General features: G+C 32.4%; 6 protein-coding genes across 6 annotated transcripts; 4 read left to right on the forward strand and 2 right to left on the reverse strand.

Annotated features, from left to right (window-relative positions):
- The first annotated feature begins 1,014 nt into the window (after positions 1–1,014).
- Positions 1,015–1,572, forward strand: LOC128951232 (uncharacterized). The gene has a single exon (XM_054296481.1). The coding sequence runs from the start codon at positions 1,015–1,017 to the stop codon at positions 1,570–1,572; it is 558 nt and encodes a 185-aa protein (XP_054152456.1).
- A 199-nt stretch (positions 1,573–1,771) lies between these two features.
- Positions 1,772–3,919, reverse strand: LOC128952029 (X-ray repair cross-complementing protein 6-like). Its single transcript, XM_054297352.1, has 6 exons — positions 3,819–3,919; positions 3,651–3,737; positions 3,331–3,590; positions 2,420–3,254; positions 1,963–2,361; positions 1,772–1,900 (listed from the first exon to the last, which is right to left on the reverse strand). The coding sequence occupies exons 1-6, from the start codon at positions 3,867–3,869 to the stop codon at positions 1,784–1,786; spliced, it is 1,749 nt and encodes a 582-aa protein (XP_054153327.1). The 5' UTR covers positions 3,870–3,919; the 3' UTR covers positions 1,772–1,783.
- A 198-nt stretch (positions 3,920–4,117) lies between these two features.
- Positions 4,118–5,484, forward strand: LOC128951848 (uncharacterized). The gene has a single exon (XM_054297130.1). It carries the CDS (start codon positions 4,270–4,272, stop codon positions 5,404–5,406), a length of 1,137 nt encoding a protein of 378 aa, XP_054153105.1. The 5' UTR covers positions 4,118–4,269; the 3' UTR covers positions 5,407–5,484.
- A 52-nt stretch (positions 5,485–5,536) lies between these two features.
- Positions 5,537–10,294, reverse strand: LOC128951846 (DNA damage-binding protein 1-like). The gene is made up of 10 exons (XM_054297129.1): positions 10,067–10,294; positions 9,600–9,961; positions 8,820–9,531; positions 8,076–8,604; positions 7,435–8,009; positions 7,020–7,211; positions 6,479–6,956; positions 6,247–6,419; positions 5,948–6,174; positions 5,537–5,744 (listed from the first exon to the last, which is right to left on the reverse strand). The coding sequence occupies exons 1-10, from the start codon at positions 10,125–10,127 to the stop codon at positions 5,658–5,660; spliced, it is 3,396 nt and encodes a 1,131-aa protein (XP_054153104.1). The 5' UTR covers positions 10,128–10,294; the 3' UTR covers positions 5,537–5,657.
- A 541-nt stretch (positions 10,295–10,835) lies between these two features.
- Positions 10,836–11,399, forward strand: LOC128951233 (uncharacterized). Its single transcript, XM_054296482.1, has one exon. It carries the CDS (start codon positions 10,836–10,838, stop codon positions 11,397–11,399), a length of 564 nt encoding a protein of 187 aa, XP_054152457.1.
- Positions 11,400–12,862: 1,463 nt separating this feature from the next.
- LOC128952111 (uncharacterized) lies at positions 12,863–14,769 on the forward strand. Its single transcript, XM_054297447.1, has 2 exons — positions 12,863–13,051; positions 13,155–14,769. The coding sequence occupies exon 2, from the start codon at positions 13,262–13,264 to the stop codon at positions 14,735–14,737; it is 1,476 nt and encodes a 491-aa protein (XP_054153422.1). The 5' UTR covers positions 12,863–13,051; positions 13,155–13,261; the 3' UTR covers positions 14,738–14,769.
- The last annotated feature ends 14 nt before the right edge of the window (positions 14,770–14,783 follow it).

Below are 14,783 nucleotides of genomic sequence, written 5' to 3' on the forward strand. Positions count from 1 at the left end.
ATATTTATAAAAAAATATATGAATTAAATAGATTATCCAGTTAGATTAGGTTAGGTTTTGATAAAATATACATTTGAATACATTATTTAACAGTATTTTATATGTAAATTTGTCATTCAAAACGCCATAACTCTTTAACCTTTAGTTTGCGAAACCTAATATTTTACATATGCTTACTACACATCAAGACCTATCTATCTATACCACCCACCCCCGCCTCCTGCGCGGCCCATTCTGGAAAGTCCTGCCTGATTTCCATTATATTACAGTAAATAATTTGTATATATATTTAAATATCTAAATTAAAACTAAAACTTATTTTGACAGCAAAATGTTTACATTTTTATTTGTAACTTATATTAAGTAATGCGTATTTATAAATATCTGTAATTTACTATTTTAGCTTAAATTTTGAATTTTTGTACAAAAACTAAATACAGAAAATCATCAGAAAGTTAATCATCAGTACTGTATATGTATAACCTCTAGCTATGATTACATACACCACGTATATATCATACCGTTATAATTATCATTAATTTATAATTTAAGTATAATATTTAATTACCGGTAAATTATAAAATCTTATATCTAATAAAACATTTTCTAAATCATTTAATAGATATATAAAATTGATAAACAGTAACTATAGGATCAATGCAAATGAATACTCAAACTAACATTTATTTATTTGCCAATCGTATTGATTATATAAATTGTGATATAAATTAGTTAATCAAAAAACTAAATAATTATCATTAAATACAATTACGATTTTTAAAAATTTCATTTAACGTTTCCTATCGTTTTTATCAGCAATAAAATTGATAAATGTAAAAATGTGATAATATAAACTAACAGCTTTAAAAATAATTTTATATATCTCAATAAAATATTAAAAGCAAATTTTTATTATATATATTTTACTTATCATAAATATTTTCATTTCATTCAATTAATGTTAGTTTGAAATATAATTATATAATACTTAGGTATTAATAATTTTCAATAGTAATGGACAAAGAGTTTGATAGTTTGCCAGAAACTATAGTATTACCCAAAACTGGCCAAACAGTGATATTTGATGTCTACAGACCTGACAAAGATTTTCAAGATTTATATGAAATTTGGTGGGAAGTCATAGACAAAGGACAGTCATATCTTCAGTACACAACAAATGAACAAGAATTTCAAGAAGTTTTTGTCTCGAAATCTTGTTTTGTGTTTCGTTTAATGGATAACAACAAAACTATCGGTGCTTTTCATTTAAAGCCATCAGCTCCGGGACGTGCGTCACATACGGGATGTTATGAACGTATTGTTCATAAAGATTATCGTAATATTGGTTTGGGTGGACTCATGTTAGACATGATTCATAAATTTGCACCACTTATGGGTTATGAAGCATTGATAGCCTACGTGTTTGCCACCAATGGTGCGAGTATTGCATCTAATCTTAAGAAAGGTTTGGTACAAATCGGACGCATACCTCGTTCATCCAAACTTAAAAACCTGGATTATGTCGATACTATTATTTTCCATAAAACACTAATTACTGGTGATATAAATTGATTTATTTACCGATAATGTCAACAATTTCAATATATCAGTAAATAAATATACATTATATTGACATAATTATTACCGTAATTACTATATTTTAAGTATTAAATGTTGATTTAATTTTGTGAATTTGGTTTTAAAATATTTACTATATCTCTAATTTAAATTAATAATTTTAATGATTGTTTAAATTACAATATTATGAATTTTAACAATTGTTTTACAATTTATAATACTTGTGAACCGCTTCCATGAGTTGTGCTTTTCTGGTTCCGTCAGCAGTTATGCTCTTTTTTCGACAAAATTCTTGCAGTTCGGCCACAGTTAGAGATCCCAACTGGAGAACAGATATCAATTAAAAATACATAATAAGTTTAATTCATTTATTATATAACAAACCTTATTATTTCTGGCAATCTCTTTAAGATCATCATAAACTTTGACCGGTTTCTTGACAATTGGTTGCACTTCATAGGCGCCCAACAATTGATTCAATGAATATAAATCATAACCGACTTTACTTTCGATTGAGTCATAATCTGGTTGTGTTTGGCTGTCATCGAAAGGCTCGATATTATCGTAATTTAGAGCCAACGCCTCAATTGTGCGCCAATGGGTTTGCAGTACAGGATTCGGGAAATCTTTCGGATCGTAAATGAATTTCAATTTTCTGATAACATCTTTCATTAGATCAAACGCTTCGCCATTAATTGGTTGTCTTTCTGCACCTTTTATTTCTAAATCTCTGATGTCATCCTTAAACGGCAATATTAATGCCTTAAAACCTCCCGGTTTGTCCTATATTTGCAAATAATTGTTAATATATAACAAATTAACAAAATATTTGTTTACTTACTAAATATTTGTTTTCTAATTGAGGAAAAAGAGCGCACAGGTATGTATTAGCTCGACGTCGTAAAGTGATGCGACAAATGGCCACTTTGTCGCGTTCAGCGCACCGTCGGATTAGTGCATTAAAAAGAGTAATACTGCCCTCAATATGACTCTCATTCGGGTAAATAAAAAAACCAGTTTTTATTTGAAAGTTTAACTTAATGGCAGTTCTCGGTTTAAATCCAAGTAATGAAAGGGCAGGTTCTTCGCCAAATGCGCTCATTTTCTTAACCTCTTGTTTATTAACAACTATATCTCTTTGTCCGAATTGATACTTTTTGCTCAAATCTTCATTTTTAAGGAGAGCGCCCGTATCGGCGGTCCAACGTTGAACCACTGTTTTTAACTCTGTGTTGTCTTTTCGATCAATTTTGACGGCAACGGGTCGTTTGGTATCTGAACACAACACATAGATATAGACCGACATTTCCACGTATTGCTGACCATCATTTTGTTCATCACTTTTTGGTCCCAAACGAAAGGGCAACGACGCCACCATTCGTTGGCGATGTGTTTTGCGATGAATTCGCTTCAACAGTGGTTCCAATTTAGTCAAAGTCTGACAATTTTGGTCCTTAAGTTTGGGAAAACAGTCCTCATAGAAGAGCTCGACATCAAACGGTTTGTTGTCTTTTGTGGTCAACGGTATGAGTTCTACAGAAATATTATGATCCTTAAAATCTTTAGATCTATTGATAGCTGTCTTTCGCAAATGTTTTGATTCGGCTGTAATTCCGTCGTGTGGTTGCGGACAACATGTTAATAGTATTACACGTTTTGATTGAAATTTTGATTTGCTTTAAATTGAAAGCAAAACAAAAATTATTAGAAATAAATGATTTAAAGAGATTAAGAAATAATTTTGAGACAAACCTTTTGGTGAACTCTGAAATGGCTAAAGAAAAGACATCCGACAATGAATACCGATTGTGACCCAAATCCTTATCAAAGTCGCAGTCGATAAGACTCTTGAGACCAATAATCAAATCAGCGCTAGTCTTCTGCAACTTTTGAACAACAAATATGTGGTCAAAGTTATAATCGTTTGACGTCTTATCGGTTCCAAACAGAATGATAGCGAACTCATCGCCCGGACTGGCGATGGCTTTGTTTTTCATAGCATTTTCAATACACTATTGTTTTAATATAACTATTAAGCAAACAAACTGTTAGATCTGTTTTCAATAACATACACGAATGGCGAGTGAGAACTGTTCACAACTAAACATATCTTCTGTGGCGTCAATCAAGAAGACGATTCCCTCTTTGCCGCCAAATAACTGTTATAACAAAAATAATTATCAATTAAAACCAATTATAAGATTATTGTCATAAAAATGTATCGATTGGTTAACACAGACCTGATATGTTTGAGACTCATCGTCATCGCTGTCATTGTCCAAGAAATCCATGTCTTAAGTGTTGTCTTAACTCAGAAGCAAATCATTTGTTTTCAATGTATTTATTATTATTTATTCACTGATTATTGCATTCATTTGATGCAAACTTTTAGTCACTAATATTTTGTGATGAAATTTATACTATAATTGAATGTTCAGTAATTATGAGTACAAATAAGTCAAACCACAAATCATATCAATTGATTGAAACATACAATAAGTAAATATATTTGAATCACATTTAAACGTAATATATGGACAATAATAATATAATACAACACGTGTTTGACATTTGAGTTGAAATTTATATTTGTTGTCAACAAATGTTTTGATCGCTTTGTGTTTTGGGATCAGCTGTCGATGTAATCATTGAATTAACTAATTACTTGGTTTTATTGTTGTTGTAATAGCAATGAAGATAAAATCCAAAGAGAGTCTTCTGGTGAAGTCGTTTGTCCAGTCAGTGAGCGCTGCGACCACTTTCGGCAAACGGTATAAAAAAGTTTGTCGTCTTCTCGATTCGCGACCACAACTCAGTGATCAGCAATGGATTTACATCTGGAGAGGACTTTACTACAGTGTCTGGTATTCAGAGATGAACAAAGGCTGCGACCAATTGATCCAACGTATAGGCATTTATGATAACATACCGATGCTTTTGAACGGTTTTCAGGCGATCACTAATGACTGGTTCGGTATCGACGCCTTCAGAGTCGATAAGTATATGTTTTTGGTTAGAGTTATGATCAACACATGTCTTAAGTTACAAATTGAAGCACTGATTGATGATAAACAGGATCAGAGCCTAACAATAGTCAATAATGAATGTATTGACGCAAATAATAATAATCAGAAAACTGATGACAAAAAAGAGGAGACGAATGATTCAGAGGATGAAGAAATTAATGGTAAAAGTAATAAACAACAAAATAGACAGAAATACAGAAAACGATTTGATAAGCGAAACGATAGCCAAAAGAAAGAGATGACATTTGACATGGAATTCAAGGCTAATGTCATCGATAAGATCCTAATGACCGTTAAGTCATCGATTGGTTTAACACTTCATTTATCGGACATATTTATCGAAGAATTTCAGAAAGTATTGTCTGAAATGAGAACCAAATTGAATAACAGAGAAGTGGATATTTATTACCACATATTAGTACCGTTTGTCAAATTGATTGCTGTTATCGGCGATCATCGGGTTTTAAGTAGCCTTAAGACCAACATTTTCGACAAATTTAAGAATCAGTTATTGATTGCCGAATCGGTTGACACACGAAATCAAGTGTTAAACAAACTTATATCTGCTATGGTAACCATCGGTGGTGTTGAACTACTTCTACGGAGAAATCGAGATATAATATATGACATGATTTCCATATTTAAACAAAAAGTTTATCAATTGACGGAAACAAATCCTGAATTTAAGTCAATTAAAAGAACGAAGATATTTATCGGACGCGGAAGACATAAGAAAGTCAAGTATGAGATGACGAGTAAATCGCCATTTGTCACATCAATTGTTCCAATACCTGTTTTGTAACTTTTTATAAATTTGAAATTTATTTTAAATAAACATCAATTTTAAATAGAGATTCACAAACTAATAAATACATTTAATAAAACTAATCGAAGCGTTAAAATTGTAAAAATATTACATTCATTTACTGGATAGTGAAATATATATTAAACTTTAAAAAAAAATTATTTTCAAATTAATTGAGAGTTCAAGAGATAATAATTACAAAATATGGTGATTAAAAATATTTAATTTTTATACAATAAATTTAATTCCTAATGAATTCGTGACAATTCTTCTACAATCTTAATTAAGTCATCGACAGTGGCCTCACGTTTCATACCACTTCCTTCGGGATCAATCTGTTAGGGATTAGAAAAAATAAGCGCTAAATATTTGTTGTTAATTAAAAAAAAAAAAGATTATTAAATATATTTATTCAGAACATAAAAAATATATCAACAAAAACAATGTTATAAAATCTAGCGAACGGTTTTCAGTCGGGGAAAGATTTTCATCATATAATACTCCAAATTAAAAACAAATAAATTTATGATATAATTACCATTAAATCTTTAATACATTCTTGCATTTTATCGCGGCTTAAGTCCAAGAAAGACTCGATGAGATCACCGTCGATGAAACCGAACGAGGCTTCAGTTTTTCGTTCGGTACTAAATGCTCTCCAAAAGTCGTGATCTATTTTACCGACAGATTTGATTACTTTATTGAGTCTCGTTTGGAATTCCCGTAAAAATGCAAAATATTCTTGTGGTAACTGTGCCACCAGTCCTATTACAAGAGAATTATCGATAATTTCAAAGTTAATGGAAATCGAAAGATTAGCTAAGCGTTAGAAAATACCAATTGATCCAAAAATGGTACCATAGAGGACAGGCGTTCCCTGAATGGGAGTCGCTATCTCTCCTGGATGTTGCATAACAAGTGATCCATGTCTCATTACATTAATATATTCTCCGACGTGATAGAGACCAACTTCTTGGAGATGTTGTCGCTCTTCATCATTAGTTGCAGCGCTATGTGATTAAAAAAATATTTAAACTTTCGAATAACATTTACCGGTAATGATAACTACCTATCCTTTTGGCAAACAAACAAATTGAACGAATTCTCAGCGCCTAAGAATGTGTCGTCATCTAAGATCTCAATACTTGTCATCCAATTTGGCTGAAAATCTCTGGAGATCTCTTCAAAATTACCCTCTAATGGTTTATAAGCCAATAGTGTCATCGATCGCATGAGATCTCCAACTAGAATAAAGTCTCCTTTGGTTTTCAAATATAAAGCTATAATTGTGTTAAAATATGAACACTCGTTGTGAAGATCTCTTTGTGGTGTCCATTCAAAGAGTCGTACGGTTGAGTTGATACCGGCCAACAGTTTACTATTGAATTCGACTAAAGTATAGGGCGCTCCTTTGATCTCCTTTTCAGTCACTTGTTGTAGCTTTCCATCGGTAAAGTGGAAAACCACAATACGGCCCAATTTGGGTTCCGGTTCATCAGGATTCACAAAACATGTGCCAACGATATAGTAAGTGATTGGGTCATCAGCTGATTCATTATCATCAAAACATGTGTAAGTTTTTTCAATTTATCAAAAATATATATAAATACCTAATTTAGCGGATATAACACTAAGTGCATACTCATTAACCATGAATTGGTGTGCGTGAAGCACTTCAAAAGTGTGCTGATCTATAATCAACAAATGGTGAACTTCGACTTCAAGTCCTATTTGTTCCATATTTGATGCATTGCTTGGCTTTACAATTGTCGGTATCGATGAAGAATAAGTTATATTTTGTGCTAAATTAACAATTAAGATATAATTAATAAATAAATACCGGTAATTATTTTATTTAATATACTAAATGTTTCAATATTTAATAATTATTATTTCAGAGAAAAAAATTAGAGTTTATTAAGACATCATAATAACAGTTATGACTGAAATTTAGTCAAAGAATCGTCTCATCATTAAAATTATGATTAAAATAACTAAATGAGTAAAACAAAGACAATATAATACCTGTACAACTGGCGCTATTACGAATAGGAACCAACCCATCCTCGCCCTGTATATCATGTCTCATAGTGATCACACCGAAAGTATGGGTCGACTCCTGGTAGGCTATCCTTCGAGGTGTTTCTCTTAATGGAACAGTTCTAATATGAAGTTTCTGTATTTCATCTATTTGGCCAATAAGTAGCTGGGAATCACTGGCCAGTGCTAGTGACTCACGAAAAGCATCCGAATTTAGTGGACACATATGATTAACTTCTTTAAGGTTAACATTGGAGAAGACCAACTTGTTATTCGACGAATAGATAACAGTTGGTCTATCACTACAAGCAAAGATGTTTGATGTCGATGACGAAGAAAATGTTTTGAGAACAGTTGGTTGAGTACCTAAAGTGATTTTCTTGCGGTCCGTCAAATAACCGGTGTTTGGATTCAGATTAAAATAAAAGAGCGATCCGTCACCCAAAGCGGTTAATAAATAAAATGACTGTTCAAATGCGGCCAAAAGTATTGAACGCGGGATTATTTCTCCGCCCAAACTTTCTTTATGCATTTCAACCAAATCGGGTAAATGTATTAATCTAATCCACACAAGACATACCAAATATCAATACGATGTCATTACCAAATAAATTCCAATCACATACCTAACAGAAATGTCTGTCCAGAGACCCACTGCACACAAAGAACTGGTCGGTCCAGAAATGGGATTAATGTCAAGACAAGCGATTTCAAACTCGAGTTGTACTTCATTTACCATTTTAATCAATTGGTCGTGAATTTCAAGATAATAAAGTTGGTTACGAGAGGCGCACACTATCTGTGAACTATTACTCGACACAACAGATATATTTTGTTTTGGCGTCCATTCGTTGCATAAGTGTTTGGTTTCCGTTGAGACCAGTCTAATGCTGTTTGCTGTCACTTGCAATAGGAGGTCATCTTTTACATTACCACAGAAAAGTGTCTGTTGTGTTGTATCAAAGCCGAACAGTTCTGTTTCTTCAACTTCTTCTCCGGTAAGCATTAAGACTTTGGTTTGTCCAACAAATGAGAGCACAAGAATGTTATCGAGTGCTGAATTAACCCTCAACTGCCAAACGCCTTTAATTCCCGGTAAATCTATAGTCGCCTGTTCTTGAATACCGATACCGTTACGGATAATCCTTAACGAACCTATCAATCAAGTGTTGATTCAATCGTTAATATTGTATAAAAGTTAATTCAATATTAATATACAAAAATCTCAAACATAATCAGACAAATGTTAATTAAGTCAACAAAAAACAGTATTAATATCTAGCGAACGGTTTTCAGTCGGGGAAAGATTTTCATCATTTTATAATCATTGACAAAAAAATACTTATAAAAAAGTGTTTTCAATTTCATACCTTCTTTATAAGCACCGGAACATGTGATGAGCTGTCCCTGTCCTTGTCTGTCCAGATCGACAACAATCATGTCGACAATTGGACCCAAATTTGTAAACGTTTCCATCACTTCAACAAAAGTTCCGCTATCGTTGGGCTCTAAATTAAGTTTAACTAACTGCGAGTCACCCATACGTGAGCCGACATACACCACTCCGTTATCCAAATATGTCAGACATTCCGGTATTGTTATCTCACCCAACAGTTCTAATTTCAAATCTTTAACCGCCTGGTCTTCGACGCGCAGTATTAACATAAACAGACGGCCAGACATATCGCCCAACAAATAACGAGTTTCATCGACTCGACAATAGGAGGTAATTGTTGACTGTCTGATAGCTGGAGGTGCTATCGCACAGTACTCTTTCTCGCCGTTCAAGTAGACTATCGATTCCTGACCAACAATAAGAGCACCGCAATAAGGTAGTGGCACCGGTATGACAATACTAGCCTCCGATTCGACGTTGTCCTGTTTCCACATGCCTTTTACAAACTCTTTCTCAGACAAAGATATCTCATAGGTTTTCACGTGTCTCGATGTGTTGTCCTGATGTATGAACGCAATGGTAGGCGTAGTACAGCCGTAGAGAAACTGGACGTCCGAGACATTCAACTCTTCCATACGAATGTTAAAAGCTTTCAGTTCTTTGTTTTCGCGATCAAGTGGTATAACCTTTAGATTGAAAACAATCGGATTGCAGAAAAATAAGCGATCATTGAAAACACAAAATCTTAACATACCTTAAACAGACCGTCATATAGACGAAGACCAATAATTTTACCGGTCGGATCAATCATACCGATAGAACCGGTCTCCGAGGGCCGTGATATTGTGTCGGCAACGTTGCCATGTGCTCGGGTCACGACCTCAAACGAGTCTCCATCGCGAATGCATTCCAGTATAGATGCGTTATATTTATAAGTTAACAAAAATAGCAAATCTTTTTTCTCGCCTTCGGGTCGGAATGTCTTCATTATAGTCACGCGGCCATAGATCGAGATCTCTTTGATCGGTCGCAAACCTTCGGCAGTCACCAAATAGATCTCAATACGTGTTGATTTTGCGATTAAAAGATTCAAATCGGTCGGCGATGTAAAATTGCCTACAAGAATATAATCCATCGGTAAATTAAGCGGACATTTTGGTGGACAATCACAGCAAACAAAAAAACATTGATAACAATGAGTCAAAAAAGTCCACAACAAACCTGTGACACAGTTTGAGACACCCGAACCCTTGTGTGCAGTGACCGCATAATTACAGGCCATTGTGTTTACCGAACGGTTATGATTACAACCGGTGGACACAAATCAGCGATCAATTGATATGAGAGTCAAACTTATGATATATTATTAAACACTGGTTTGCCGTCAATGACTGTATTGTCAGTATATTATATATAAACACGTGTTGTTGTGTTGCATAGCAACCATTGAGTCTATTGCGCTAAAACACAATTTGGCGCTTATTTTAATGCAATTCTAGTGCTTTCACCAAATGATCAGTAATTTTAACATTGTTTTTGGTTTCGGGTTTTTATCGATAAAAAACCGAAACCGCTATTTATATATCTATTTAAACTTTTCTCAATATTCAATAGTAATTGTATTATTAATAAATTATCATTAATACACTATTTTATGTATTTCTAAAAATTTATTAATTTATTTTAATTTATAATTTTAGTTATCAAAACTTTTTTGAAGTCTAATATCTAATAGAAATTAAAAAATTAAATCATAATTATTGCTGAATAATAACAAAAATAATGATTTTTATATTATACAGTATTATAATCATATTTTTATAAATATTTATTTAATAAAATTATGGCAAATAATATTAAATATTTAATTTAATAGATTTTTCATTGATTAAATTAATATAATTTTGATTTTTGATTTCAATAATTATTTTAAAAATATTGTCTTATAATTAAATAAATGAAAATAATTGGAAAAAATTATTCATTAGAAATGAATACAAAACCTGAAATACAAAACTTTGATGGATTACCACAATCTATAGTATTGCCCAAAACTGGCCAAACAGTCATATTTGATGTCTACAGACCTGACAAAGATTTTCAAGATTTATATGAAATTTGGTGGGAAGTCATAGACAAAGGACAGTCATATCTTCAGTACACAACAAATGAACAAGAATTTCAAGAAGTTTTTGTCTCGAAATCTTGTTTTGTGTTTCGTTTAATGGATAACAACAAAACTATCGGTGCTTTTCATTTAAAGCCATCAGCTCCGGGACGTGCGTCACATACGGGATGTTATGAACGTATTGTTCATAAAGATTATCGTAATATTGGTTTGGGTGGACTCATGTTAGACATGGTTGACATATATGCACCACTTCTCGGTTATAAATCGTTGATAGCCTACGTGTTTGCTACCAATGATGCGAGTATTGCAACTAATTTAAAGAAAGGTTTGGTTCAAACCGGATGTATCCCACGGGCTGTCTATTTAAAAGCATTTGGATTTACCGATACTCTCATCTTTCATAAGTCATTAACTAATGATTAAATGCAATATAATATACTGTTTGCTAATTAATATATAAAACTAATAATTTTTTTTAATTTAAAAGTACATTAATTCAGTACTAAAGTAAATATAGAAATATTAATAATTAATTATATTATGATAATCTAATTATAATGAATAAAATTATTATATTTTGCATAATTATTATGTTTTTTATTAAAATCATTTACAATTTATACAGTAAATTAATATATATTTTTTGTAAATTAGTATTAAATTTAAATATTAATTAATAAACTTTACTGTAGTGTAGACACACTGTTGAAACTGTAAATCATTAGATTATCTCTAATATTAAATTAATAGGAAAAAGTATAATACAGTACTGTATATGTAATGTAATAAAAAAATGTGATATTTTAGTCATTTAATCAAATTATATAAAGTCATGACATATGACGTAAATTATATGTAAATTAAATAATATTAATATTAATAAGCAATTTGTATGAATTTAATATCAATATTATGTCATCTCATGAATCAATTGGATCAGATCTCGGCTCAAATAAATAAGCAAACAATTTGGTGATCAAACAAATGGATGATTACTCGTCTAAATCGGTTACTAAAAGATTAAGTGATAGTTTGTGGCAATTTAAGCCATCACAAGATGACAACAAAAAGCCTCGTTTGACAACAACCATAATACCGGTTCCCATCAATCAAGAAGAAGATAAAACTTCTTGTGGCACACATTTGCCACTATTGAAAGATAATTGTATTACTATTGGTCTTAAAAATAATCGCCGACAACACCCGATGTCCAGTAAATCAGATTTTGAGCGTCACATACAAAGAGATGTCAATTGTTTGTCAAATGTTGAACTGATGTCTAATCCAAAGATATATGAATGCAATGAATGCGACAAAACATTTGTAACCTATGATAGCATATATCGTCACAAACACTACCATTTGTGTGGATTTGGTATCGAAAAACCAAAGTTTTCAGATGAAACCAAATGCATGTTCTTTGATTGGCAACTGTTTATAAAACCGGTATCAACTGATAATAGCCGCCACCACCACCCCCTCCAAGGCTACCGATGCTGTATTACTAATTGTAATTTTTGTTGTATTAACTATAAAGAGATGGAGTGTCACGTCCACGACCAGCACATCCATCCCATACCTAACCAATACTCAAGATTTATCGATGAATCCATTAGAAAGTATATCAATAATTGAATTGAATCGACAGTATATACAGTAGTCTAACATTTGTATGGATTTTAATATATGATAAAATGATTAATTGTTTTTATCTAAAAATAATTAATTAAAATATAAAAATTAATAATAAATTTAATTTATATAAAAAATAATAATATTTTTTATTTAGTCGTTGAATAAGATTTTAATTACAAATATATTGTATTTATAATGAAATGTCATTTAATTTTAGTCACAGTTTTTGTGAACAACTCTGCATTGAATTAGTCATCGATTAGATAAAAGTTGAAAAAAGTTTTTGACAAAAGAATTCGATTTTGTTTTTATTATTATTTCATTAATTCTTTTGTTTGTTTTAAATGATTGTCTGACAAAAACTGAGACCAATTGACGGAACCATTTGGTGATCAATCGATTCAGTGGTCATTCATTTAAGAGAAGATAATTTACAAGTCGTAAGTAGTTTTGAAGATAAATAAAAACTAAATCTTTATTTCAAATGAAATGATTTTGTATTGTTGTTGTATTATATGTGTTGTGTTTTTATTGTTGGATCAGTTATTAGTGACAATCAGTGGTTTGTAAGATGAAACCCGACTCTGAATTTGTCTGTGAAATAGACAATTGTGGCAAACGATTCCAAAGACCAGATAGTCTGCGAAGTCATGCGATACCATAAGTGTGGGTTCAGTGTTCGCAAACTGACGACCGCTGACCACTGTTCGGACACTCGTCTCAGTCAATACTGGGGTCCGGCGCCCAGTAATGACAGCGGTTGCAGTCGACGACAGTGTCTCATTTGCGGCTACATTGGACTGCCGTATGACGTGAAGCGTCACATTCATAATGTTCATTATTGTCGCCATTGGATCAATGCTGGCCATAAAGTAGCCGGTGATCAATCTCAACCACCTTTGAGTACACAGTCAAGAGTGGCAAAAAAGTCGGCAGTGACCACACAGTCGGCAATGGCCACCAAAAAAGTTCGTATAGTTGACGTGAAAAATGTCGTACTAAAGATGGCCGAATGCAATGGTGAATCTCAATTACCCCGAATTACACAGTCAACAGTTGTGGCCAAAAAGTCAGAAGTGGCCACACAATCGATTGTGACGACACCGTCAGAATTAACCACACATTCATCAGTGTCTACCAAAAAGGTCCGTATAGTCGACGTAAAAGATGTTATCCAAAAGGTAAACGAAAGCAATGGCCAGTCGAGCGGTGAACAGTCATCCATGACTTGTATGAATAAGACCGATAGGTCTTTGGATTTTATCTGCAATCTTAATGATTGTAACAAATCATTCGTCACAAAGAAGTCACTCCGTGAACACCAATTGGACCATTTGTGTGGTTTTCGTCTCATAAATCTCGAAGTGGACAATCCGTGTTCAGAAGACAATCTGAATAAATGGTGGAATAAATTGGATAACAAAAAGTATTCCTGTCTTTGGCCTAATTGTCAATCTTCGGCAACTTTTACAAACATTCGAAGACATGTCCACAATAGTCACGTTTGTCCCTATCGTAAGGGTAGAGATAAGGCCGCCAATGCTAAGAGTGAATTGACTCTTATGAATACAGAATCAATTGGACAGTCAAATGTCAAAATTGTTAACAAATCAATGGATAATAAGAAAAATTTTGGTCAAAAGTCACAAAATAAAGGAAAAATTGTATCTTTTAAAGACAATTATTATGAATCAAAAGTTATTGATATTAAACAATTGCAAAAAAAACTAAAGGCTAAACAAAAACTAAACAATGAATTTAATTCATTTAACAAATCAAAGATACCATTGATGACAACATTGAAGAGAAAGAAGGAAATGAGATCAAGATTTGATTTTACATTTCCACCAGAATTGATGACAAAGATTATGGCCAATGAAAAGGCAAAGAAAATTTATGAAGAGATTAAAGATAGAGATGACGACCCCTTGTTTGATGCACTCACTCAACAACATCTCAATGAATCAATGAAACGCAAGTCACAAATTGCCGACAATTTTATGGAACCAATTAATAGCCGAAAAATGGCGAAAAAGATATCTTTCGGACCAACCATTTCGGCGCCTAATTATAATATGAGGAAAATATTCACTTTGAATAACCATTCAGTGTCTGATGACATGTAATATAAAGATAAAAACTATTATTTTATTTAATATATTTTTTTATAGA

This window comes from Oppia nitens, unplaced genomic scaffold (genome assembly GCF_028296485.1).
Source record: "Oppia nitens isolate AA-2021 unplaced genomic scaffold, nextdenovo-longstitch-racon4-pilon3 scaffold1_pilon_pilon_pilon, whole genome shotgun sequence".
In the NCBI taxonomy this organism is placed as follows: Eukaryota; Metazoa; Arthropoda; class Arachnida; order Sarcoptiformes; family Oppiidae; genus Oppia; species Oppia nitens.

Bases quoted from the DNA above. Each gene is read 5' to 3' on its own strand.
- LOC128951233 (XM_054296482.1), top strand. From the start codon at position 10,836: ATGAATACAAAACCTGAAATACAAAACTTTGATGGATTACCACAATCT.
- LOC128952029 (XM_054297352.1), bottom strand. From the start codon at position 3,869: ATGGATTTCTTGGACAATGACAGCGATGACGATGAGTCTCAAACATAT. The intron at 3,591-3,650 runs GTATGTTATTGA...TTAAAACAATAG, and splicing joins AGTTCTCACTCGCCATTCGT to TGTATTGAAAATGCTATGAA. The intron at 1,901-1,962 runs GTTTGTTATATA...TCTGTTCTCCAG, and splicing joins AGATTGCCAGAAATAATAAG to TTGGGATCTCTAACTGTGGC.
- LOC128951232 (XM_054296481.1), top strand. From the start codon at position 1,015: ATGGACAAAGAGTTTGATAGTTTGCCAGAAACTATAGTATTACCCAAA.
- LOC128951846 (XM_054297129.1), bottom strand. From the start codon at position 10,127: ATGGCCTGTAATTATGCGGTCACTGCACACAAGGGTTCGGGTGTCTCA. The intron at 9,532-9,599 runs GTATGTTAAGAT...TTCAATCTAAAG, and splicing joins TATATGACGGTCTGTTTAAG to GTTATACCACTTGATCGCGA. The intron at 5,745-5,947 runs GTAATTATATCA...AATCCCTAACAG, and splicing joins AATGTATTAAAGATTTAATG to ATTGATCCCGAAGGAAGTGG.
- LOC128952111 (XM_054297447.1), top strand. From the start codon at position 13,262: ATGCGATACCATAAGTGTGGGTTCAGTGTTCGCAAACTGACGACCGCT.
- LOC128951848 (XM_054297130.1), top strand. From the start codon at position 4,270: ATGAAGATAAAATCCAAAGAGAGTCTTCTGGTGAAGTCGTTTGTCCAG.